Source organism: Phaenicophaeus curvirostris, chromosome 23, assembly GCF_032191515.1.
Source record: "Phaenicophaeus curvirostris isolate KB17595 chromosome 23, BPBGC_Pcur_1.0, whole genome shotgun sequence".
NCBI classification, from domain to species: domain Eukaryota; kingdom Metazoa; phylum Chordata; class Aves; order Cuculiformes; family Cuculidae; genus Phaenicophaeus; species Phaenicophaeus curvirostris.
The window spans coordinates 1,437,566-1,464,418 of record NC_091414.1 but is presented as its reverse complement, the minus strand read 5'-3'; the positions used below and the strand labels follow the sequence as shown (position 1 = coordinate 1,464,418).

The 26,853-nt window shown below is 45.1% G+C and overlaps 1 protein-coding gene across 3 annotated transcripts in view; it reads left to right on the top strand.

Moving 5' to 3' along the window:
- The window catches only part of CSMD2 (CUB and Sushi multiple domains 2), a 277,897-nt gene that overhangs the window by 14,696 nt on the left and 236,348 nt on the right, over positions 1 to 26,853 (top strand). For 2 of the 3 annotated variants that reach the window (XM_069875476.1, XM_069875478.1), the window contains exon 2: positions 10,638 to 10,854. The exons of the other annotated variant lie outside the window; for it this stretch is intronic. In XM_069875476.1, coding sequence (XP_069731577.1) covers positions 10,638 to 10,854 — 217 coding nt within the window. The remainder of the gene's footprint in view (positions 1 to 10,637; positions 10,855 to 26,853) is intronic. 3 annotated transcript variants of the gene reach the window in all.

The following is a 26,853-nucleotide window of genomic DNA, read 5'->3' as shown; positions in this document are numbered from 1 at the left end:
TATATTGAATGAAATCATATTTGGTGTTGAACTCTGAACACTGGTGATAGTGATCACAATAGACATTGCTTTAAGTTTGTGCTGGAGAATATCACTATTAAACCATGTGTTTAATGCACCCAGTAAATCTGTCTGATACAGAGCAAGAGCAGCTCCAGCACATGAGGAACATGGTTTCATGGTGAAATGAAAGAGGAATTGTCCAAGGTTGGTCAGTGGCACAGTGAGGAAGTGGTTAACTGGTTAACCAAGGTGTTCAGTTCTACTCTGAGAACAGGATCATGGAGGGTTTTTTGTGTTCTTTGACTAACTTTACCTGTGTGTCTTGGTCAGCCACCTCTGAGGTGTGCTAGCATTGGTACTGCCTTGGAAGGGGAACAGCAGCACTGCATGTTCAATTTATTGAGTAGCTTTTTTTGAGATTTAATTTATTTATTGAGACAGTGGCAATCGATTCAGTGACTTCTGCATTTGTCCCAGCAAGCTGTGAGAAATGAGAGCCCAGCGTCTTGTCTCCTCCCAGATCTGGGGGATTGGAAGTGGCTTTCAGAGGGTTGTATCCCCACCAGCTGGACAGCAGAGGAGACCTGGAGGTGACTTAGAACAGTACAAGCTGAGTAAGTGGGAACTGCCTCTTGGCCGGTTGTCTGACTTGGTTTTGCATCACTGTAAATGTCTGATCCAAGGAGCACAGCACTTGTATGAGCCTATTCCTATCTGTTTTGCCTGCCAGGGCACAGAGGATGGGGAAGAGGAGGTTGGGCACTGTATACGTGTGCTTTTGATTCCATGTGCTGGATGGCAGAAGTATTGCCTGGTGATGCCATGAATCTCAGTCTGCTCACACAGAAACATTTTTCTCATTCCAGTAGGCGTTACAAAGCTAAACTGTACTTTTTAGTGGATCTGGCTAATGTGCTCTGGAATATTCTGGTTCAGATCTGTTTCAGGTGAGTGGTGAGCAGCCCGTCAGACAAAGACAGACCCCATTACTAACTGATTATTTCTGCAAATGCTTGTTCACTTATCTGCTCTTTGTATTAATGACTCATCATGGCTCTGACCTTTATTCTGAGTCTTCAGTTATTGCTGTTGAAGAAGCGTCTTGTACTTCTGGTCCTGGAGATGGCTAATACTGTGTCATCTAGATGAAATACTTGATTCCAGGCAGATGTATGAGATTTTCACTGTTTCTGTGTCTGGTGTTAGAGAGAAGAGGCCACATCCTGGGTCCTGGAGATAGGTGGAAACACCTGCAGCCTCTGGCTTGGCTTGAAATGTTACTGTTGGGCTTATCTTTTTAGATTCCTGTTGCTAAGATGCTCTAGGCCAAAATTCAGGTCCAAATTGTGTGTAAGGCTCATTGCTAAGAGTGCTCGCGATGGTCTGGGGCTGCCACTGCTCTTTCCTTTTGCCTCCTGTCTCTTCCTGACCGCTCTCTTTGGCTCCCTGCAATGCCTTCAGCAGAAACCCCAAACAATGGGTCTTGCTGAATCCCAAAGGCAGGAATGTTGTGAAGGAAAGAAATGAATTGTGACTATCAGTAGAGCTGCAGAGGAGAAAGCTGTTTGTCTGCTGTGTTGCCAAACTGTTAACTGCTTGTTTAGCGTACAGAGAAATTTCTGTGTGTATATATAAAATCGAGGTGGCTGTCTTTTCCCCCTCTTTTTTTGTGTAAAGGCTGCCCTGTAATGAAGCTGAGGTTGAGCTGTTGCATGTGTGCCTTTGCTTAGCAACCGTGCCTAGCAACGTCATGGCATCACAGCGAGCCCAGCGCTGGGGACGGAGCCACTGGCTGTCAGGGAGCTGGTTAGAATGGTAATTTGTGACGAGGGATACTGGAGAGATACTCTTTTCATCAGGCTTGCAAAGCCTTGTTCTAATTTCTTGACCTTCAGGCTTCCTTGAATACCTACGGCTAGCGTTCTGCTGCTGCCCTGGAAAAATCAGACAGGCTGGGAATTGCCTGGTGGCTGAACCTTTATACGGCGTGCGAGGCTTCGAAACCTTTTTCATCGGTCTTTCAGCCAAGTCACATCGCCTTGCTCTTGGGGTGGGGTGAATGACGTGTGTGGGAATAATTCCTCTGACACAGCCGATGCTCCATAATTCCAGCTGAAGCTGCCGTGTCGAACACCCTTGTGCCGTAACAAGAGGGGCAAGACCCAAAATATGTAACAGAGACGCATCGAATGGTTTTGTTCAGAAGGGATCGGAAAGCCCGTGTGTGCCCGTGTGTCTCTAGTGAGCTTGTGTTAGTGCAAATAAAATGCAGTATTTCTAATTGCTGTGTCCTGATGAAGGCAGATTTCTTTAGTATTTTGGTACTGCTCACATTAAAAGGAATGCATTATCGGGGGTTTTCTAGATGCTTATTAAAATAAATCCAAAGTAATATTTTAATATCTTATTATTTCTTAGCCCTCCTGCCTCCCCTTGCAACAGTAAAATAAGAGGGAATCCATTGGTTGGATTGGTTGAATGGTTGGACTCGATGATCCGGTGGGTCTCTTCCAACCTGGTTATTCTATGATTTCCCTTTTCTCTCACTGCGTGCAAGTTTTACTCCTAAATGCTTGTCCTGTTTCATAGCTTGCTTTGAATCTGTTTAGATTGCAATCTTTACAAGTGGTAAAGTGGGGTATAAATCTGCAGGAGTGATTGAGGAAGATGCAGTGTGCACCTGGGGGAAGCCAGTGAGCCGTTGCAATGTCTCTTTGATAACCCACCAGGAGTTTGGGTTGTGGTGTTCACTGCAGAGCAGCTCAGGTTCTTGGAGCTACACAACAAGCAGTGCGATTGTGTCCCCCCTCTGACAGCAAGCTTTGTATTAATTGAAAAACCAATCTGATGAGGGGCTTGAGGGCTGCAGACCCTTCTGTTTTGTGGTCCCTCAGGTGTGGGGATGGAGCATGCTGGTCAGGTCTGCATGGCGTGCTCCCCTTCCTCTCTCTGTTAAGGACAGGGGACTCTGGCCCCGAGGGAAGATCTGGCAGCCGCTGCTCTGACCAGTGCTCTCACTTGGGTGGTTTCTAGCTTAACCAAATGAGCCGTTGCTTCCCAGCAGCTGAAGTCTCTGGCCTCTCAGCATGTCAGGAGACTGCGGTGCAGCTGCAAGACAGGACATATGTGCAGTGTCATGTTCTTGAGATTTCAAGTCCTGTCCTGTAACGGCTTTTGATGTTACCTGAAGTTACGTGCTTCCTTTTTTTCTCTGCAGCGTGTCAGAACTTCTTTGACCTTGCTATTGGAAGCGCATGGAACCTTTGCAAGGTTCAAACCTGAAATATAAAACCAAAGTATAATAAAGCAGAAAGGATTTTGTTCAAAGGAGAAGGTTGCTTGGTGTGGAGGAGGGGATGTATCAGTTGGGTGATGGTTGGCATCCCAACCATGTGGATGAGTCCATGTTCAACTTTTCTGTGGTACTCTGCACTGGTTTTGGCTTCACACTTCAGGGGAAATATGCAGCAGCTGGGGAGAGTCCAGACCCTCACTTGTGGGCTCAGAAACATCACTGAACACTGCATTGAAAAGGTTGGGTTCACTTATTCTACAAGTGCTTTCCAATGTTTTTGGATCTATCGACCTCAGCATTTCCAGTGTTAGGTTCCTTTGTTTCTATGTAGCTGCTGATTGCTTTTCTAGAGAATTTAAAAGACCAGACAGGAGGCTGTTTTCCTTCTCTGCCTTTCACAGGTGCCTACAGGCTTTGAGCTGCAGGTTAAAACCTCCTTGTTTCAGGAGTGAGATGGCTGGGGAGAATAAACAGCTCTGAGTCCCATGTAGGTAGGAGAAAGTGCTGTGGTTTGAAATAATAAGATGATGAGTCTGGGCCAGACATTAAGGGAACAGAGCCGTGATCCTTTCATCCAGGTTTTTCCTAATCAGAAATGTAAGTATCATTTCTAAGACAGGTTGGAAATGTTGTATGATCTCAGAGCATGTGTGGTGATGAGGGAGGATGATGCAGTGAGAGCTGGATGTTACAGGCTTCCCGTGCTCTTCTGTGCAAGTGTTTGTAATTTCCACCTATAAGGTGGTTTGGTTGGAGGTTTTGCTGGGGAATTCCAGGATCAGCAATGTGACTGGAAATCCCGAGCATCTGTAGGGAATTTGCATGATTTAACAACATACTTGATTCAGTTGGGAAAGGGAGGCAGGCATGTGTGTGGAAAAACTAAGTACACGATTACAGCATCTTCACTCCACTGTCATCTTTCCTGTTCCTCTCTCCTTTCTGCTTGGGAAGCCCTTAGGATTGAGTTGTTATGCGAACGCTGGAACAATGCCGAAGTGTAACAGATCTGTGCAATAACAGCCTGAAAGCCTGGGCAGCACTGAGAGGGACAAAGTGATGACAGAGTGGGAGTGAAAGACTGTTGGAAGGGAAGGGAAGTAATGTCTCTCTCCAGGGAACTGGAGGTGACTAAGTTGGTTTCAGGAATGATATGTTTGATTTGCGGTATTGTGCCATCCTGCTGAAAACTCACATACTGCTTTTGATTTGAGGTGGGTGCTATAATTCTTTCTGGACTTGGCAGCAGTGGCATGAGCTGGATTCAGAAAAAAATGCATGTGCTTTGCCCTCGCGTTCTTCAGTTTATCACTCCATGTGTTCAGAGAGAGAAAGGCACCGGCTATCCGAGATGTAAATCATCCCCTTGATGGTGATATGCTTGGATCCACTGGCTTTTGATTAGAAGTTATAGTTAATGGAAAGTCTCTGCATTATTTATTACCCAAAAGGCTCTGATATAAGACTGTAGGTTAAGTTAAAACTATGAAAAGGTGCGTACTTAGGGAAACAAGGCTTAGATTTATGAAGTGTGAAGGTACTTTCCCTGTTTGTTCACTTAAATTGTGTGAACAAGGGAGTCAAAGCTTTGCTATGGGTAAACTACTCACTGTTTGTGATTGTCTGTAATGATTTATAAGACTATTATGTAAGGAAGCATAATTAGCTGCTGATAAATGATTCAAAACAGTAAACATTGGGCAAAGTGCACCTTTTTCCTATTTAGATTGCAGATCAAATGGTGTTTAAGAATAAGAATGGCAATTTTTAAAGATGAACTGTTGGATACATGGAGGGTGAGGTTTTGGCGTGTTGTTCTCGGGGATAAGGCTGTGAAAAGCTCTGTGTGAATGAGCTGACTGTGATTGTTTCACAACCCACCCTGGACTCCCCTGTTCAGAGGCCTCTTCAGAGCAGCAATTGTGCTTCCCTGCGGGTGTTAGAGTCCTGATGTGTTGGTCCTGTGATGTGGCATAGAATTGTAGACTGCTTTGGGTTGGAATGGACCTTTACAGGCTATCCAGTCCAACCCCCTGCAGAAGCAGTGGCCTTTTTATCTGGATTGGGTTGCTCAGAGCTCATCCAGCCTGGCGCGTACCCCGTTGTGTAGGTTGACTGTGTTTTGTGTGGTTTCATGTGTGTCATCCCACAGAGCCAGCCGGGGTGCTTCTGCGCAGCACGTGGCAGTTTGAACTGCATCTCCAGCCTTGAGCTCTGCCCACCTCATCACAGCCCCTAGATGTGCTCAGAGGATGCTGAAAACCTGTGTCAGCCTTCAGGTGCCGTTTTTGATTTGGGATCTGGTGTCTGGGATTGAAGGACTTTATGAAATAGCAGTGAATGACTCTATCCAGTAATAGACTAAATGGAGAAGTTACTGATGTATGAGCAGGATTTGGCCTTGGTCTTTTTAGACCAGGATGGAATGTGTGTGTGTGCCTGCGGTATATGGATCTCGGTTGCCTTAGGGAAAGGTGATTTTATGTTCATCTGTTTTATTGAGTAGGCTAGAACAATACAAAATAGAAATGTTTGTGCCTAAGTAACAATAAGTGAAGGAAATGACAGCATCAAAACCTACTGCATTTGGGAGAGACAGCCATGCATCACTGACAGCTGATACTGCTGACAGCAAGTCAGGGTGTGTGATTTGATATTTGTTCCTTCTGAATTGTGCAGTGACCATACATCAGTGTCTGCTAAATTAGATTTCTGCCGAGAAGCAAAGTGCATCAACTTATCTTTTAGGAAGCACTTCAGAAATAAATTCCATTTCCCTTTCTCTGAAGTATTGCATCGTTAGATATTAATATGAAGTAAATCAATGTAGTTAAAACACTTCCTTGATTTACACCACCATGGAACTGCTCTGTTAGTTTAAGGAGTTGGAAGTAGAATCATAGAGTAGTTTGGGTTGGAAGGGACCTTAAAGATCATCCAGTTCCAACCTCCCACTGGATCAGATTGTCCAAGCCCCATCCAACTTGGGCTTGAACCCCTCCAGGGATGGGGCAGCCACCACTGCTCTGGGAAACCTGGGCCAGGGCCTCCCCACCCTCATGGTGAAGAAATTCCTCCTTCTGTCCAGTTTAAATCTGCCCCTCTCCAGTTTATACCCACTGCCCCTCGTCCTGTCACTCCAAGCCTTTGTGAACAGTCCCTCCCCGGCTTTCTTGTAGCCCCTTCTGATACTGGAAGCTGCTCTAAGGTCTCCTTGGAGCCTTCTCTTCTCCAGGCTGAACAACTCCAGCTCTCTCAGCCTGGCCTCGAATGGAAGTAGGTGGAAGATCATGTTTTGTACTCATTTCCTTTGCGCTTGTAATGCCAGATGGTGCCTTTGTTTGCTGCTTGCCTTCTGACAACTTAGGGAGCATTTGTAGTGACAGAGCTTGAATGTACAAGTTTATCTGAGTTTGTAGAGCTGCTGGAATTCCACCTCAAGTGATGAAACCCAGAGGCTGGGAGGGGGCAGCAGCCAAGGCAAGCTCACTCCTCTCTGTAGGTGTTGCTTATTTGAAGGAAATAGCAGAATTTTCTTGCTGTGATCGTGCTTTGAGTGACTGAGTCTACTTTTCTGTCAGTGTCCTTGTTGGTTTTGATCATCGTACAGTGGCCGATGAGGCTGCCAGTTATGAGACATCAGAGATGTGAGAACCAGTTAATGCTGCCCACCCTGTATTCGTCAGAGTGAACTGGTTCTGTTCCAGAGCCCGACTGGCCATGTTGTGTTGGTTAGAGAAGCCCCCCTGAAGCTGGAGTGACTGACAGGGAGACACATGCTCATGTGTCTCACTAACCTCAGACACGCAGGGTAAATAAACCTCCCGCTCGCTTCTGTCTGCAGTCACACAGCTTGGACTGTCCAAAGACGTCGTGGGCTTTGAGTACAAGGACATTCTTCCTGCCCTCCTCTTGGCAAGTGGCTGATGGATAACCTGGAATGAAGCTGGAGGGCTTTGCGGCTTTCCTGCTCGAGCAAGAGGCAGCAGAGCTGTGTCCAGCTGACAGTGAGTTTGCCCTGTTGTGTGAAGTTTTCTGGCGTGAGAGCTAGCTGCTTATTATAAAATGCTGCAGGCAGCCTGTGTTTTGGTTAAAACGCAGCTCTTCTATGAGCATATTGCAAAGTAAATATTTCATTGTTTTTCCTTGTGCACGTGAGCCAGCAGTGGAGCTGATGGGTCTGTTTGCATTATTTGAGTAGTTGGGGTTGCACACAACAGGTATTGTGAATGGAGACTGGTAAATCTGGCTTTTAAGCTCTGTCGTTGAGGAAATGGTTGTCCCCTTGGGTAAAGATGTTTTTCTGCAAAGCCTCAAGTCCTCCACTAGTGTGAGTTTCCTTGAGTTGTTTTTTCTTTTTTTCCTCCCCCACAGATTGTGATCCCTCTGGAAAAGGGCTGTGCTCAGAGCCAACTATGATAATGCCTTTGTCCTTGTCTGGAAACTTTATGTGCTACTGCAATAAAATTACACTGATGCATTCATTAAAAAGATAAACTCTCATAACAAACCACTTTCCAGAATTGCAAATAGCGGGTTGCGTTGGCAGAGTACAAGTCAGAATTAGCTCCGTTCTCAGACCGGTCCTCTCCGTCACCGAGCAGGACGTGTGCTCATGAATGCATGTCCACTGATGAGTTTCAGGTCGGTGTTACGCCTTCAGAAAGTGTAAGGCCATGAGTAATAGTATTAGGAGCTGGAATATCTACGTAAATATTTACAGTGCCGTGCTGAGCCTTCTGGCAGGTGAGGTCTAATCCCTTAGCAGTGTGTATTTATTGTTTGAGTAGAGTGGCAAATTGAGAGAAACCAATCTAGAAGGGGAGGGTGATTCTTCTGACACCTGGGCTGATGATTCTTCTACAGAAAGTTTAAGGAAGACGATCCCTGGGCACAACTTGTCCTGTCCGTGCTGCTGTGTCTTGTGGTGCCCCTGGAGCTGGGATAGAGGGCCAGGCAGGGGTTGGCTGATCCCTGTGGGGAGCTCCTACATTCCCACGCCTTGTAATACATGCGGAGGTGCCTTGTGTCCAACTTTGGGTTGGAGGGAACCCACCAGAAGGTTGGGAAGAGTGTTGTCCTCTGTTGAATGTGAATTCACCTGGAAATTCATAGCACAGAGGCTGGCATTGTCCTTTCATACCTTTCTCCTTATTCACGCTCCTGGGCCAGAGGGATAAAGAGAATTGGTTCTGCAAGTCTTCAGAGGAGAAACAGCTTTTCCTTGTCATGTATTTAGATTTTAGATAAGGTTTTGTCAGTCAAGCCTGAGCTGAACTAACTCAAACTTAAAAGCAAATTATAGAGGCTGCATAAATTCTCTTGGGCTTCCTGGATCTCTTTCCCATGCCTGCTGACTTTCTCCAGCAGTGTCTGACGTAAATGAAGTTCCTGACTATTACAGCTGATGAAGAGTAGATTGCTTTCCAGTTTGTCAGCTTTTTGAAAACTAATTTCTATTTGCAATAAACAATTCTGTTAGCTGTGTCCAAAGCACATCTTGGTCAAAGCCATGAATGTGCAAATATTTCAGCAGATTGATTTGATTTGTCATAAAACTGTGTCCTATTTTTCTATTATTTGTTTGGCTTTCATCAGCTGGGTTTAAGATTATGTACATTCTTCTGGCCTTTGTTTGCTCTTTGCTTTAATCGCCAATTATGCAGGGACAGCATGAATTCATATTGATCTTAAAGCCCGTTGCCTTCCATGTGACCTTGGAAGCGTTTGGATCCTGGTGTTGCTGACCTTGAATTTATTTTCCCAACTCCATGCAGCATCAGTAGCTTTTATACAATCAGGAGGTGGAGAGAAACAGCCTCTTTGGTTTCCCTATTTCCATAGGTTGTTCTGATGATATATACTTACAATTAAATAAGGAACGTACAATAGAGACCCCATCACCTATTGAGTGCTAGGCTGGTTGAAGAAAAGAGGATGTGATTGAATTTTAGAGGCCTGAAGCTTATGGATCCTCAGCAGTTTGTGTCAGCACTGTGACAACGGGCGCATTCCCAGTCCCGTGCAGCCTTCTGGTGTCAAGCTTAGAGATGCTTTCAGTGAGCTCTGCAAATGAATGGAAGTGAAGTGGAGGAGGGAGGTGGGTTTCCGTCTCTGTGTGTTATGTATTAACAAAATGCACTGAGAGAGGCAGATGCCAGGTGCTAGAGATGTAAAGCGCTTCATTCTGCCCTTGGTGAGGAGCTGTGTGCCTGGCTCAGCTTCGCTCCCTGGAGGATTATGGGGCTGTCCTGACTCTCATTGATTCAATAAACATGATACAAAGAGATTCCATGGGTAGTAAATAGGGTTGACTGTTTTAGAGTCATAAAGGTGTGAACTTCACCTTGCAGAGAGAGGTTCCACTAAGGTTTTTCACCAAAGTAGGTCAATCTAATTATAATTGGCTTTAACGAGTGCTACTTTGCAGTTCTTTACCTGTAGCTGGTGGGTGCTCAGCAGTACAAATTCCATGGCTGCCTTTGAAAAAAGCAATGAGAAATCAGAGCAGTAATTTCTAATCTAATTCATTTCAGCTTGAAAGCCTTGGTTATCGACATGAACAGGGGTAAACAATCCATCAGTATGAAAAGCCAGGGCAGGTGCAGGCGGTGGTGTTCAGCAGCTCTGCTGGGCATAGGATGAAGGTGAAATTCGGCTTCTGGTCTCAACAGTTGCCTTGCAAACTGTCTGGAATTCAGCTTTGTTGTGGAGGAGTTAATCTGTTAAAGCCAGGAGGAGGCTTTTTTTGGAGTGAATTTGCCTTTGTGCCTCAAAAGACATTTGGGTAAAGTACCAGTGACGAGGGAGGAAAACACCAAAGAGAATTTGTCATTTACCCTGTTCCCAAACCGCATGTATGTTCCTGTTTCCCCAGAGAAGAGAAAATCTCATATATCCAGAAATTGTACATTGTGGCAATTGATCTTTGTCTTTGGGATGGAGTAGGTGTAGTTAGCTTTGGCATTGTCCTTCTGCTGCTTTGTGGCCTCTGAACTCCTCCTCCTTGAGGCACCAGCGTGACCAGGAGCTCTTGAAACATGCTAAATCACTAAAGGCACAGGGTATGATGAAGAGTGTGTCGTTGGCTGCCGCAGGATGTAATCCAGCTGCTCTTGGCCCATGGTTTACAGCCCGAGGGAGCGGTGCCCGAGGGATGAGGATCTGGAGTCCAGGTGCCTGCAGGGAGCACAGAGATGCATCTGGATCCATTTCCTGGGACCACGAACTCAGACGAAGTTTAGTGGGAAGAATCTAATGTGGTTTGTTTTGATGGTGAAGATGCTAAATGTGTATCCTGCACCATTTGACTTGTCCTTTTCTCTTTTTCTCTCGCCAGCCCAGAACTGCAGTCATGTTTTGCAGGGCCCAAACGGGACAATACAAAGTCCAGGCTTCCCCTATGGATATCCAAATTACGCAAACTGCACGTGGACAATCACTGCCGAGGAGCAGAACAGGATACAGCTCGTTTTCCAGTCCTTTGCATTAGAGGAAGATTTTGATGTATTGTCTGTCTACGATGGACTGCCGCAGCAGGGGAACCTGAGAACCAGGTACAGTGTTTGTATCAGCACCTCTTAGAAACGTGTTCCCATTTCTGCCACTGGGATTTAATCTGGGTTGGAGGTTTATGCTGCAATAAACTGGGAGTGCTTCTTCATGAACAGTTCTTCCAGTTGTTTTGATTTCTTATCTCTGATAAGGTTTGAAATGTTTGTCTGAATGCCTGACAGTAATGATTTATCAAGAGTCATTCTAGGCATCCAGCGAAGTTAATTAGAAAATGGTACAAGAGGAAAACAGAGCTAATGTGCAGAGGAGCTTCCCTCAATCCAAAAGGGAATCTCTTGAGTGGGAGGATGGATAATGGGTTTCATTAATGGCTCTGCCCGGTGCTTTGTGGGTGCATTTGGATAATTCCCTGACTTGCAGTCTGCTCCCCAGCTGGACAGGGGTGCTATTCCCTCACAATCTGACCAAACAGTTGGATCTTTAAGTGTAAGGAGTTATCGAGTTATTACTTCAGTTATTAGCAGTTGAGTTATTAGTTTAGTATGAAGACTTTCCATGGATTTTGATTCCTGAGACTTTCAGTTACCATCCTGGTATTAATAAAATGTGGAACTAGAGGTTGAATTTGCGAGAACAAATGGATTGCTGTAACAGCAAGGGTTATGTGACATGTCAGGCTTCAGCATTTGAAGGAGTCACAATCTGTGACTTCCACATTGGAGGCACAGGTGAAGGCAGTTTGGTGACTGTTGAAATGGGAAATGGGGGAAAAAAAATGGTGTTGAGGAGTCTTCCTAGAGGTCTGAAAGCACCTACAGAAATAAATGATGTGTTGACCCTTGCATTCTTCACCTGGGTGTTTCTACATTAGTGACTGCAAAACCTGGGAGTTGCTCTTTTGTGCTGTTTGGTGTCTCCCTGCTTTGTTCAGCTCATATTTTTATTGTACATCAATCTCACCTCATTAAACTCTGTAGCTGTTGCCCAACATTGTTTTTTACTTTTTCTTTTTTTTCTGCTTTCTTCCTTTTTTTCCTACGATGATCAATTTTGTTTTTTCTCAGACTGCTTTCCAAATGTACTCAATTCATCATCGAAGTGCGGCAGTCGAAGATGGATGACCATGCGTCATTCATCAAAGCTCATGCTATCAGGAGGTGGGCCAAAATAAGCTGTAAGCAAGTGAACAAGGGAGGAAGAAAAACATTCTTCAGTAGAAAAGAGTGTTCAGTGTGTTCAACGCTGATCAAAATGTTCATAGAGGAACTGTATCTCTTTGTCTTACTCTTAAGCTTAGATTGTTGATGGCTTTCAGCAGGTCTGTGCCTGCTTGACTGGGAGAAGATCACCTTGGTGTTGATGTCATCTTATGCTGGGGGATGGTTTGTCTTTCTAAAACCCTGCTATTTCATTTAAGCCATGTATTCCCAAGAGCTTCTTTAGCCTGGTTTGTCAGTCATGTCTGTGTGCATTGCTGAGAAGGGGTTAATGATAGTTTTCATTGCGTGCTGGCAAACACCCTGTTACCTTGCAATTTAATGTGGTGTGAAAGTTCCCTAATAGAATAAGAGCAGACTTAATCCAATGAGACATTTGCTAATAAACTGCTTTACTGTATATTAGGGAATTTGCGTTGGGCGTTTGTGATGAGTTTGTGAATATTAAATGTGTTTCAGTGGCTTAATTTAGACGTCCAGGGCCGATGTCATCTTCCAGTGCTGTGACTTTGCTTTGTTTGCTAAAATCACGGCTTGTTTTGGAGCCCTTGCTCCTTCAGCTTCTCTCATATAGTTTTCTTTCCCAACACCATACGCTGGTTTCCAGCAGGGATCACTGTAATGGAACGTTTCCTGAAACCTGGGAACAGAGGTGACTGCAGATTTTTCTCTCCTTTAACTGGAGTAGGAGAATAATATATTTTCAGGAGTTGAGGTGAGATCTGTAACTTCCCTTGCAGCCTCCCCTTCTCCTGAGCAGCATTTGTGCTTGTTACATGAGACCACACTCTCCCAAACGCTCATCCTTTAAGTTCCCTACTGTTCTGAGCTGCCAGTGGGATCAGAGACCTGATCTGCAAACTGCAGTTCTTCAAGGATAGTCTTTCTCCACATCCCTATTGTGCTTTGCTGATTGTGTCATTGTTAAGAGGATGCTCCAATCAGGTTGGTTTCCTGATTGGTTTCCCACTGTGCAGGGCTTAGAAACTAAGCAGAGATCTGACTGAAATTTGAATATTTCAAGTTATTTACGGATCTAAGATTGCTATGGGATTTGGGAGACTCTGCACCTTTTTGTGTCAGGCTGTTGTTCTGTGACACAACCAGACAGTAGTTAATAAGAAAAAATGTAGCAAAGAAGGAAAGACATGTCTTTAATCTTTTTCATCTGCTGCTGATAATTTGCAGGGTGCTTTTTATGTGAGAATCTTAAATTAGTTGCTAATATCCTTATTTGAAGTTTCAGATTTGTTCTCAGATCCAGGGAAAAATCTATTTACAATATAACTGGTCAGTCAGTCATTTCAGAGTGCTAATTCTGTGCTGAAGGGAGTCACTGAGGTTACACTTGAAATAGGACTGGTCGGTTTAGAAATCCAGGTTTTTTTTTTTTCTTTCCTAAGATGTTAAAAGCTGCTTTGGAAAGCCCAAGAGACAGAACGTGCAGTCTTTTTTTCTACCAGGAGAAACTGCTCACTCGCATTTGTGCTGAACAGTGCTGGGGGGGGACTTCTGTGATCTTACGAGCTTTCCTTCCCGCATGGCTTGGATTGGCACTTGTCTTGTGTTCTGGTCTGCCTTTCCTGCTCAAAGGGAATGTTTCAGTAATAATGAAATTATTTTACTAAGAAAGTGTATGCTAGACCCATTGTATCAAGGGAAAATTCAGAGCCTGTGCATACAGATCCCACCAAGATGGGATTAGGATTTATAATGAAGATTTTATTAGAGCCAGAGCCTCAGTGGTGCAGTTTGCATTTCCAGATGAGTTCCTGGGAGATGTTGTCTACCCAGCTTTGAGGAATGGTCCCATTCTGATGTCTGCAGGGTGTGTAGGGGTAGAGAAAATGTCTTCAAGTTGTTATTGCAATGTCTTCATACTTAGAGCAAAGAAGAAATCCCTGGTGCTTTTAGCTCACTAGTGCTTGTTTTCTAGCTCAGGTCTCAATGTTATCATAGAGTCATAGAATAGTTTGGATTGGAAGGGACCTTAAAGATTATCCAGTTCCATCCCCTGCCATGGGCAGGGACACCTCCCACTGGATCAGGGGCTCCAAGCCCCATCCAACCTGGCCTTGAACACCTCCAGGGATGGGGCAGCCACCCCTGCTCTGGGCAACCTGTTCCAGGGCCTCCACACCCTCCCAGTGAAGGAACTCTTCCTTCTGTCCAGTCTAAATCTACCCCTCTCCAGTTTATCCCCATTGCCCCTCATCCTATCACCCCAAGCCTTTGTGAACAGTCCCTCCCCAGCTTTCTTGTAGCCCCGTCAGGTACTGGAAGGTCGTTATGCATGATGTTTACTGTTCAAGTTGTTGTTTGTGAGCGATGCTTATTCTCCTTCCCTGAGAAATGACTGAAGAGTTGAAAGGAGGGTCGCTGTCAATATGCTGTTTGTGCAGTTAAAACCCTTATGATCTCCTTGGCCACATTTAATTGACTGAAAGATTAAGTATTTTGTTTGAACTTAAAATTACGTGATACCAGTGATAAGAGCTGAATTATTTGCTGGGCTGACCTATATACCGCTACAACAGAAATACCTGTGTCTTGCCTGTTCTTCCTTGATAACCTTTTAATTAGTCTTTGAAAAATTGGACTGGGTGACTTGTACTTAATTACCAATCAGGAGAACAAAGCTTTTCATCTTAAAAACAATGGAACAGAGGAGGGGAGGAGGAGACAAAGGGAACAGCAAAGGAAAGACTTCTCCCCATGTGCTGTAGGTTCTTCCTTGCAGAGATGTGAGCCTGGGTTAGAATATTGTTCTGGGCTTCTGGCTTCCCAGGTACCAGGTTTGCTGGGGCTCAGAGCCATTAAAGAAATTCCTGGAGAAAAAGCATTTGCCATCTAGTAACACAAGAATTTGTGTTAGGTGTTCGCGTTGAGTCACCTTTGGGCCTGTGACGTGTTCTTTTGTAGCTGCCTCATGCTCCAAGGTGACTACAGTCCTTTTCACTGAAGGTAAAGAGAAATAAAATAGAGGGCTGGCTAAATCCTTCTGTCAGCTTTAGTGAACTTCAAATCCTACCTCCCTGTTCCCTTTAGCAGAGTCTTTTGTCACTTCACATTAACTCCATGGTGGGGGGCGGGGGGGGAAACACTACAACAAAAAACCCAGTTAAATCTAAGTTCTCTGCTTTGTACAATAAAATACTCGTATTTTCTTGAGAAGATGCTTGAGCTGCTCCAGCGTTGTTAGGGGCTCTCACTGGTGACCCTGTCGTATTGTTCTGGGAAAGTGCTGGATATTTAAACATTGTCTGTGAGGTAGTTGATACAATGAGATCTGAAAGTCCAGGCAAGCTAATGGACTTAATGCAAGTGCATCGAGGGCTGTTTGGTTCTGAGACGCTCTATTCAGTTTTTCCATATTTATTAGAAGAGCATGCATCAGGATGGGTGATAAAAAGCAATGAGGAAAGTGGGTGGGAGCTTTTTGTGTGTCTGCAGCTGCTTAGGAGGAGGCCTGATGCTGATCTGGTCTCTGCAGCCTGTTAAGCAGGTGGAGAGGTGAGGTGATGGGGGAGCTTTGGTCCTGGTTTAAGAGTTAGAAGATCTACCTTCTCGGGATACAACTGGTCCTGTGATGTGGTCTGTAACATACTTGGTGAAATAGAATCTTCTTGAAAATCAAGACGTTTTATTTATGGCCACTCAATAAAATATGACTCGGGGCAGCTGCTTCCTGGCTGGTTCTGTGTTTTGCCTATTGGCTGTAGAATTTATTCCCTGTGTGGCTCTCCCCGATATGCAGTACAGGGGGGTCTCTGTTGCCGGACTTCAAGCGTTGCTGTTAGTCTGTTTTCTTTTCAGAATTGTTTCTATTTTCCCTCTAAACTGCTGATTAACCGTGTTTACAGGTAAAAATCTACTAGTCAACCCTGACATCGCCTTTTCCTTTGGATTAAGGTATGCCTAGTGTGTTAAGCATAGAAAGATTTTCTGTAATTGGTCAACACCTGATAGATTTTAATTAAGGCTCTGTGCTGGAACAGTCTGCTTTTGATAGATCTGTGAGCACTGAGTGTGGTTAGTAATTGAGGTAGGTTTTAAAGGGTTGGATTTAAATAGTATGTGGAAATTCTGGGGTGGATCTTGGTGTCCTTAGTCTTCCGTGGCCAAGTTGTTGCAATGCGTGAAAGCCTCTTGTTCCTTTGATGTTGAGCTGTGGAGAAAAGGGTGGGGGAATTCCCAGGCGGTGTCCTGCTCTAGGGCTTTGCTGATGTGTTTGGTCAGTGATGTTAAACGTGTGGTGCACAGAGAACCATCAGGAGTTGGATGGGTCTCTGCAGTTACCCTCTTGTTGCCTATGTATTGCACTGCCCTCTTCAGCTTCTCTTGCAGTTTATCTGCGTTGTCTGGCAGCACAGGGCTTTGCTGTGGATAATAAAAGTAATTGCTGAAGCCCAGGTCCGTATATTCTTCTCTAGAACCCTCCAGCTGGTGTTTGTTTTACATCAGCTGGGCTTTTCTTACAGGGGTTGCAAGCCTTTTAGACAACAGAAGCAGAGTATTGTGACGTCTGAATGTCATCTGATTTATGGTCACTGTAGGTCCTGCAGTGCCCACATCGTGGAGTTCCAGATAAATCACATCCATGTGCTGAGATCTGACAGTTTTCATGGGGTAGCTCCTTTTACTTATCCAAGGTGGCTAATGATAAAGACAATAGCTGCTCCTGCTCTACTAATAAATGTGCTATTCAGAGAAGATTCATGATCTTTTTATGCTTATATCTATGTGATGGTTAAAATGATAGTCACAGACTTTTCTAGTCACCCCGAGTCATTTATTTTAGGCAGAGCTGCTTTTATTCTTTTAGCAGGAGTGGCAATTTACCAAGCCAGTGGGTGAGCTTTTGGGGTCAGAACAAGCGAGATGAGAGATTTCTTTAGCAGTGGAGGGAGGGAAATTGAAGTAACCCATAGCCCTTGCATGGTGTTTAGATTTCCAGAGTGCTTTGAGAAGGAACAAGTCTCCTGTGTTGGGAGTTGGGTGAGTTATGAGCTGTTGGTTACTGAGCACAGGTTGCTGCTGCAGAGCTGTGATGACGAGGTGGCCACAGTCGATCTTCCTTGCGTAAGAGCGTCTACAAGATGTCTCTGAACTTTTTTAGTACAGAATCAGGTCTTTACAAATACTTTTGCTTTTAGTTGATAGCTATTGACATCAGTCAGCATCACGATGGCCACTTTCTTCCCTGGAGTGCCTGTCTCCTGCAACAAGGATGCTGTGCGCGGTGATGGGGTGGTGGTCGAAGCGGAGCGTGAAGCTGTGCTGGGGATCCTCACAGCAGGAGTGAGGTGCGTGTCCGAGCCCTCTCCTGACCCCCACAGCTCAGCAGTATTAGACAAATCGCTCATTTCTGTTTTCTCACTTGTAAAATGATGTAATGTTTTAGCTTTGCAAGTTGAATTTGTAAAATCCTTAAAAGCCCCCAGTCTGAGGGTCTGTTTGCCAGAGTGGGGAGAGGGAATCAATGTACAAAATGGATCAAGTTCACAGTTGTGACTTATAGCCCATTTTCCTAAAGGGAGGAAAAATGTATGCGCTTTATGTTGTCCTTTGAATGCAGTAAATCCTTAGGTCAAGAAGTTTTTGTATCCGTCTCTGACCTTGAGAGTTTCTCAGGCAAAAGCACCTCTAGACAGCGTGTATTTCCCTTTTATAAAAATTAATGAAAGTCTAGAGGAGATGATGCCATTTTACCAGATCGTTGAAGATACAATGAAATTGTGGAGCGCTATTACTTGCAGTCTCAGATAGAAAATTGGCAAATCTTCAGTGCCCATTGACTCTAATTCATTATGTTCCTGTTGGGTGGCAGAGCGTGGCCCAACTCCTTTGGGACTATTCAGAATTGGATGCTTTTTCTTAATAAAGAATGTAATTGTCTGTTTGAGAGTTGGTAGCTGTTTGGAAAACATAAATGCTGCTGCTGTGCAGAGAGGCAGTGCTTGTCCTTACATCTTCAGCCATTCTTCTAACGTTTAGGCTTATAGCTGATTAGAGCTGCTGTAGTGGAATAAAAGGTTTAGGAAGGAGATAAATATTTTCATCTGACCTGTTGGCAACTTGTTTTCCCACTGATCTGTGTGTAAACTCAAGTGTGAAATGTTGTTGTTCTAGCTTTTTATGCTATCTTTTTAGCTATTGAAATCAGGCCCTCTAGCTCTCCGGGTGACTGGCCAGGCATAGAATCATTAAGGTTGGAAAAGACCTCTAAGCTCATCCAGTCCAACCATCAGCCCGACCCCACCTGACTGCTAAACCAGGTTCCCATGCTTGTTGAACCCCTCCAGGGATGGAGACTCCACCACTGCCCTGGGTGGCCTCTTCCAATGCTTTCCTGCAGGAGTTTCTCCTAATATCCAACGTAAACCTCCCCTGTTGCAACTTGAGGCCATCTCCTCTCTCTTATCTTTCGTTACTTGGGAGAAGGCACCAGTACCCACCATGCCACAACCTCCTTCCAGGAGGAAACATCCTCTTATTGGGTCTGGTCCTGGTTTGTGGGTGTCTGGCGAAGGAAGAGCATGGAACAGAAGCACCAGGGCAGGCAGTTGCTCTGCTGCTGCGTTTGAACCTGGGCTTTCCACCTCTAGAGCACCGTGTGCTGCTGGGCTCCCCTGCTAAACATCAGCAGTTAGCAACGCTTTTATCCCATTTCTGCTCAATATTCAGCATTCACACAAGGTGGAAGTGAATAGAGAACTAGGTATGACATGAATCGATACTACAGTCTTTTTGGATAAATCTTCATTGGCAGGAACAATGGGATTTGTTTCATTTTTTTCATCATACAACACATTTTCTAAAAATCAATTTTCTTATTAACCTACTTGTTTTGACTGTACTAGCTGTGGAGGAGAACTCGCATTGGTTTATTCCATGTGGGTGCTTCTTTATAACTCCCAGCTTTATAGGAAGTTAATTTCTACTGTTTCCTTCTCATCTGTTTCCAATAAATTTTAGTTTGTTCTGTGTTATTATAAAGTCTTAAGGAATTAACATGAGGAATTACCTGTATTGTTGTGGGAATGAGACTGCAGTTCATGTGGCAATGCCCAGGATGGATCTAAGCTGGCTGTCCCGGGATCATGGAGACAGAACAGTGCTTGCCTGATGCCGCAGCTTAGTATTCACTTGGGGGAAGCAAAGATTCTCTCAGCACTGATGACTAAAGTCTAGTTTGAACCCTGATTTTGTATGCATGGGGAGTAAAAGGATGCACAGACTTGGCAGATGAGCCCTGGATTCACTCTGCACATCAGCTTTGGCTCTTCACAGTTTGGCTCTTTAGCTTCTTGAGATTCAGACGGAGAGAACAGGAGGGACAGGGTGGTGTGTGCCGTAAGCACAGCTACTAACAAAGCTGTAATTAAAGCTTTTGCTTGGTTGTGTCACCTGCAACAGCGTCTGAAACCAGTGGGGGTTTATATCCACAGTCCCACAGTACCTGCTTGCCGTAAATGTAATGCTTGATGCCTTTTGTCTGAGTGTCTCCCCAGGAACTCATTGAGGCTCCTGGGGCGATCGGGATTGTGTGTGGCAGGGACAGGGGTGCTGAAGGAACCTGGGGTTCAGAGGATTGCCTGAAGTCTTCGCAGACTGGTGGCAGAGACTGTAGCTGTGGAGTTGTGACTTCCAGCACTATGGTTTCAAAGGCTGCCTCCCAGCTGAGCAAGCTTGAAGGAGTTAGAAAGTGGTTTTTCTATTCAGAACGCTGCTGGCCTATGAACTCTTATGTTTCCTCAGCCCTTCTTGCATTTAAAGCTGTTTTGAACATCCAAGTCTGTTTAAATGTCAGGTTCTTGAGGCTGCAGGACACTGGTTTCGCACAGCATGCGGCAGAAAAGTCAGTGTAACTAAAGACTGGTGTGAATACTGGGGTATTCGCAACACCTGCACTATGGTAACGCTTCCCTGTTGCTCACCAGCAGTTCTGCGCTTAGCCGTGAGCCTTGCGTGATTTGCAGGGGGTTCCGAGAACTTATTTTTCGCTTTTACTGGATTTCACACCCCTGATGATTTTTAATTTTTTCTGATGAAAGCCAGAAATATCCTAAACCTGCCAAGTTTGAGGTGACACTGCTGAGCCCTGCTTGGTTTACATCCAAACTGGTCTTTGTTTATTCAGAATATCAGCTCAGACTTGCTAAGGGCTTACTGAAATTTGTGGACTTTGCTGTTAATTTGTATCTTTCCTTTGTGATTTGTAATAACAAGACTGAGAACAGAGATGGCAAAGTTTGTCAGATAGCAGTTTGCATCTTGCTGCTACCTGAGAAAGTGCAAGAAAAACGAGTGTGGAAGGGACGTGATTACAATAATAATAAACCCAAGCCCATGGTCTTCCTACTCAACTGCCCTGCATGAAAATTAAACCTAGTGAAATTTGATGCTTAATACCTGTTCCCAGCTTGAGCCGTGAAGGCATTATCTATTTGAGATGGTTGTGCAGGCTTTAGGCTCTGTAACTGACGCTTTTCCTAGTGGGAATTGACCAAAACTCCATTTTAAATGAGCAAAGAAATAGCTTCAGGCTGGAATTTGAGCCCTGTGGCTGTTCCTAGAGATGATGCTGTTGGTTAAGGAAGCCTTTGTCAGTGTCACGGGTAAGAAAAGGATCTTAAAATGATAGAATGTCCGGAGTCAGAAGGGACCCATAATAATCATGGAGTCCAGCTCCTCTCCCTGCATGGGACAAACCCAACGTTTGCTCTGTGAATTTGAGGGCATTGGCCAAATGCTTCTAAAATGTTGTCAGGCTTGGTGCTGTGCCTGCTGTCCTGGGAGCTGTTCCAGAGCTCCAGCACCCTCAGGGAAAGAACCTTCTCCTGATGTCCAACCTAACCCTCCCCTGGCATCTTCCTGCAGTTCCCTCAGGTCCAGAGAGAAGAGCTCAGCACCTGCTCCTCCTCCTGATGTCTGACACAGAAGGGAACCAGGGGTGAATGGGGAGAGAGACAAAGAGAAGGATGTAGACCATGTTCTGACCTGTCACAGTGAGACCGGGCTCAGCTCGATCTCTTCACTCTGTGTGAGTGGATGTGGGTTCAAGTGTAGATGCTTTCTAGGAGTGAACAGTGAGTGACCACTGAAGCACCGTGCCAGCCCACAGCACTTTGTGAAGCGCTTTCAGCCAGTAACAACATCTCTGTGCTTGAGCACCCACTCTGTTTCCTGCGATTTCTGCCTCTTCCGAAAGATCCAGTCAGTGCTCATAGGATCCCATTTTTTGTTGGTAGAAGATGTGAAATCAAAATCAATGGAAAACCTCAACAGCCTTCCAGACAATGATCTGGGGAATTGCTTTGGCTGTTGGCAGCACCCTGTGCAGCCGTGTCAGCTCAGGAGAGAACTGTTGTGAAAGGGGATCATAGCTGATATTCTTAATTTCTTAATTAAAAAGTTACAGGCACAGCCTCTTCTTTTGTGTCAGACCTCATGGTTGGCTTGGGGAAGAAAGAGCGATTGATTCCTGAGTCATGCTGGCAGATAGAGTTGGGTTGAGGGATGGTTCCAAAGGGCTAGCTCAACTTTCTGAAGAATAATATATGTGTGGTCTATGTTTTCACAACCCAATTTAAGGAACAGAGTACTTCTTCCTTCCCCTCATCCCCAATGCTGGTTGCTGTCTTAGTAAGAAGAATACATAGCACTATACATCAGTCAACAGATTGTATTACTTTAAAAGCAGCTTAATTGTCAACCAGCTGGGCAGAGGGGATGGTTGGGAAGTAATATGGAATAAAGTGGGACATGTGGTGTTGGTTGGCAGCGAAGTATCTTGGAGTTGCCTGGTGAAATACGAACAGAGAATACACAAGGAGTTAGTGCTGCTCGCAACGTGTCTCTGAAGATGCTTTTACGGGATCTGCTTGCAGCTTGACTCAAATAAAACCAGCTTGGTTTGGAACATAAATCAGTCCAACGAGTTGTGTAAATCCAAATGTGAACTGATACTGTTTTTTCTCATGTCTCTACAGTGTCCTTTTAAACTGGGTGAGATTTGTTTGGTCCAGAGCATCATTTCAGCCTTACAGGGCTCAAAATGAAAGGACAACTGTCTAAGTAGCACCAGTGAGCTCTGCCTTGCAGACAGAACTGACTTTTAAGTGTCTGCAACATGCTGGAGCTGGAAGTATTTGCAGATTATGCTCAGCTTGTTTTACTGATGATTAATGAGGACATTTATGGTACCAGTTATCTTGTCAATATGGTTGGAAAAAAAAAAATCAAGCTTACATCTCATGATAATTGCCTCTTTCTCTAATAAAGCAGTGCGGAGACAAAGGTAGAAAAACTAACAACCCTGGGGGGAAAAAACCTCTGAATCAGAGGGCCATAGAATCATGGAATGATTTAGATCGTAAGGGACCTCAAAGCCCACCCAGTTCCACCCCTGCTATGGGCAGGGTCACCTCCCACTCGACCAGGGTGCTCAAACCCCAATCCGAACTGGCTGTGAACCCCTCCAGGGATGGGGCAGCCACCCCTGCTCTGGGCAACCTGGACTCATCCTCTCCCTGTGCTCCCTGATCGAGAGCCCCTCCCCAGCTTCCATGGAGACCCTTTCAGCACTGGAAGCTGCTCTAGGGTCTCCCTGGAGCCTTCTCTTCTCCAGGCTGAACAACCCCAACTCTGTTAGCCTGTCAGCAGCCTGAGGAAATGCTGGCAGAGAGTTGGTGATACCCTCGGGTGTGTCTTCCACGCTTACTGAAAAGGGGAAGGAAGTTCTCCACAGTTCTCCCTGTGGAAAACAGAAGGGATCGTACGTGTGAAGGAGACCAAGGAGGCAGCAGCCTGTGGTGCAGCTGCAGGGGATGAGCTGGATGTAGAAGATCCAGGCGGCCGGGAGGAGGAAGCTGCAGGAGCTAAGATGATGCTGGCGCAGGTTACTGGCAGGACAGCAGCATGATGGCGTGGAAAGCTCTCCTGGATCCAGGGCAGGCGCTGAACCTTACAGACGATATGTGAGAAACAAAGACCTGTCAGCTTCAGTTTTCCTGCATGTATTGAAGTCCTTGTGCCTAGGGCATCTCTACGTTGCTTCTTTGCAGGCTTTGTAAAGTGGTATTTGAAATGCATGCTGGTTCTCTGGGGATTTGGCCCATGATTTGGAGGAGAACGTTCAAGTCTTTTAGGATGAAAGATGATTTCTGAAAGTAAGATATTAATAGGAATGACAAGATGTTTTTCCCACCCCGTAGACTGCTTTACCCTACATCCACCAGCAACTCTGTCTTTAAAGAAAAAATAATCTGCCACCTGTAATGAGATCTGAGATGGGATGGATTGCTGTGGGTGAATTCCCTGATCTCTTGCATTTGTTCTTTTCTTCTTGGCATACCTTCCGTGAAGCGGCCTTGAAGGGTGTCTATGAGTGACCACTGCCTTTCTGTGTGACTGTGTTTCTAGTTCCCCTTAAGAGTTTACTTTTTTAACCATACATAAGTGTTTCTGAAGGCGTTCTCCCTGCAGTGGCTGGAGTGCACTGCTTACGCATCCTCTTCATCGAGATTGAGAAAGTTGCAAGTGTTCTTGTCATTCACTTCATACCCATTTTTAAGAGGAAATATTCAGCATAGAGGTAGTTCTTCACTGAAGCCAGATTTTCCTCATTTCTACGTATGAGCCTGCTGCTGAGTGAAATAAAGCATCTAAAACTTGGTTCAAAGTCAATTGGAAGTTATTGGCTTTGGTAATGGATTAGTCAAATACTTCATGAACACGCTTTTCAAATGACTTCAGGGTGTCTGCTCCCTTGTTTGGTTCTTAGAGTCGTTGAGATTGGAAATGATCTCTTGGCTCATCCAGTCCAACCATCCACCCAACCCCGCTTTGCTGACTAAACCACGTTTCCAAGTGCCACAGCCGCAAGCTTTTTGAACCCCTTCAGGGATGGGGACTCCCCCACTGCCCTGGGCAGCCTCTTTTGGGAAAGAAATCTTTCCTAATATCCAATCTAAACCTTCCCTGGAGCAACTTAAGGCCATTTCCTTTCACTTACAGCTTGGGAGAGGAGATCAGCACCCGCTTACCTTGGACACTGTGCTGGGACAGCGCAGGGGTCTCAGACGACCACTTGGAGAACAGTGTCATTTACACTGTAGTGGAGAGAAAGTGGTTCATTTGATGGGAATTTTTCTTTAATAGGTGCCTTTAAATTACATGCAGGAAAAAACCCACTCAAGTATGGTGTAGTGTAATTTAATGCTGGGTTAAATGGTGCAATCCAATGCGTTTTCATTAGATGTTCTGAGACACTTCTCTAGCATTTATACTTTAAAGGCTGTTGGATTGCCAGCTGCAATAACTATTTTGATTGCAGCCTGAGCTGATGGTGGGCATCCTACCAGAAAAATAATGTGCTCTGTTTTAATTATGGCACCTGCACTTCGAAATGGGATCCTGCGTCACCGTGTGCGATACAGTCGTACTTGATACAGTGGAACAGTATAATGTGCAACAGATGGAGGTGAGCACATTTGTAAAAGGATGCGGGCTGTCCTGGCCAGCTATTTCTTTTCCAGGGTGAAAGATTTGTGAGAATAGGGGTTGAACGTGCTGAGCGGAGCATCAAGGGGTCTTTATCTGGTGCTTAGCTCCTTTCATTGGTGGACAGGACAGTATTGCAAGTGACAGGATGAGAGGAAATGACCTCAAGTTGTATCAGAGGAAGTTTAGATTGGATATTAGGAAAAATTTCTCTAATAAAAGAGTGATGAAGCACTGGCAGAGGCTGCCCAAGGCAGTGGTGGACTCCCCATCCCTGGAGGGGTTCAAAAGGCACATAGATGTGGTGCTTTGGGACATGGTTTAGTAGGCACAGTGGGGTTGGGCTGTTGGTTGGACTGGAAGATCTTGGAGTTCTTTCCCAGTCTCAGTGATTCCGTGATTTAGGGAGGACGGTGATGTGTCACACGGGGAGGAGAGCTAGGATCCACGAGGAATGGAGAGCAGCGTGTGAGACCCCAGTGCGTGGCCCAGACCTTCAGGGGAGTTGGTGCTGGTGGCACAGCAGGAGCTGGTAGGGAGGCCTTGGCTCCAAGAGCAGCTTTTTGCTACTGACTTCGGTTCTAGCAGCGCTGTTCTGAGCAGCTGGTTTTGCTGCAAATGGGGAGCCGTGCCCCAGGGATATTTGCAATGTTGGTGGCAAACCCGCAACAAAGATTGAGGAAGGAAGTCGGCGGAGTAGAGGACTTGTGTGTTGATTTGTTTTGGTGTATTGATTTTTGCCGTACTGTGAAGCAAAGGCAAACTTATGAAGCGGTATTTCTGGCACTGGTTTAGTTTGGTTCCTCACAGTAGGAACAGAATTAAGCCAATGAAAAACACATTGAAAATCTCACACAATCATGTTGGCTCCAAGCAACTTAAGGGGATAATCACTCAATAATCCATTTGGCTGGAGGTATAGGAGAAATGGAAGATGATTATTTGTGCTGTTATTATTGCCCTCACCTTCTTGTTATGGCCCTTAATAAAAACAAGCTGCAGTGTTTGCTGCTTTTCTTTCTCATTAGCATATATTTTTTTTTTATTGCTACATTAAATAACACTGGTGTCAGAATTACTGTTCCATGCGTGAGGCCATGGGGAAAGATTTCATCTTCTGCCATCGCGTTGATCCCCGTGCTTTCCATCTGCCTGGGCTGCAGGTTCAAGGATGAAGGCGTGAGGACGATTCACCAGCCAGGTCAGAACAGGGCAGGGTGTCCTGCCAAGCCTGGCTGCTTCTGGGCTTTTGGAACAGAAATGCTGAGGTTTTACAGGAGCAATTCGAGAGTCAGCCTTGTTAAATCGTTGTTCCTTCAAGAGGATGTTTCCTGTGCTTTTGCTTGGAGAAGACAAGGACGTCAGAAGAAGGAGTAATATTCAATTGCACGTGTCGGTTGAAGGCTTAAGAGGAGGAATAACTTCTATTTTGATTGCAGCTGCTTCCAGTGAGGAAAGGGAGGAATTTAATCTCCTTTCTAGGGAGGTTTTCACTGCAGGAGGAGATATGGATATTAGTGGCGTAGAGGGCAGGAGTTGCTGCTATATAGATATTTCTTTTATTGAAGCAGTATTTCCTGCTTTCTTCTGAATGAGTTTAGTTTTAGCACTAATCGGGGCACTTTGCATCTTCTTTGGGCAGAAAGGCTGTTGGATCTGAAGAGGCAGACAGCGTTTGGTCCCCTTTGTGCTGTCAGGCAGCCCATTTTCTTCAAGCTCCAGGGACACTTGACAGACACAATGAACATCTCTAGTCAAAGGCCTGGAGAGGTAGTTGGGTTTATTAATTTTCAGAGGTTCGGGAAGCCCAGAGGTTCCCATGAAAATTGTTTCTTGGGTCAATGTGGAATCTGTAAAAGACTGAGAACAACCCCATAGTTACAATTTCATGCCTTTATGCACAAGGCATCCTTTTCTTTTAAGGCCCTGTAGCTAGAAAATTTGAGTACTTGCGCAGGGTAGTGGTGTTTCAGGTAGCACTTAATTCCTCCTGGCTCCTGCAGGACATGTGTGTTTCCTTACAGGTAAGCAGCGCTGTAAATGTTACCCTGAATTAAAAGCAGCATTTGCAAAGTGGGGTCCTCCTTGTGTGTAGACAGCGCTCAGAATCAATGATGCAAAGAGCTTAGTTCAGGGAGAACAGGGGCACTTTGGATGTGAAAAGCACAGGCTACTGTGAACCAATTCCCAGGTGACGATAAACCACGGTGTGATGATTAGAGGAAGAAAAATGGACAGGTTTTGCCGTCCATAGTATGTTTTTTATTAAAACCAGTCCACGCATTTCCCGGATTTTTGGAGCGCGTGAAGGTTGCA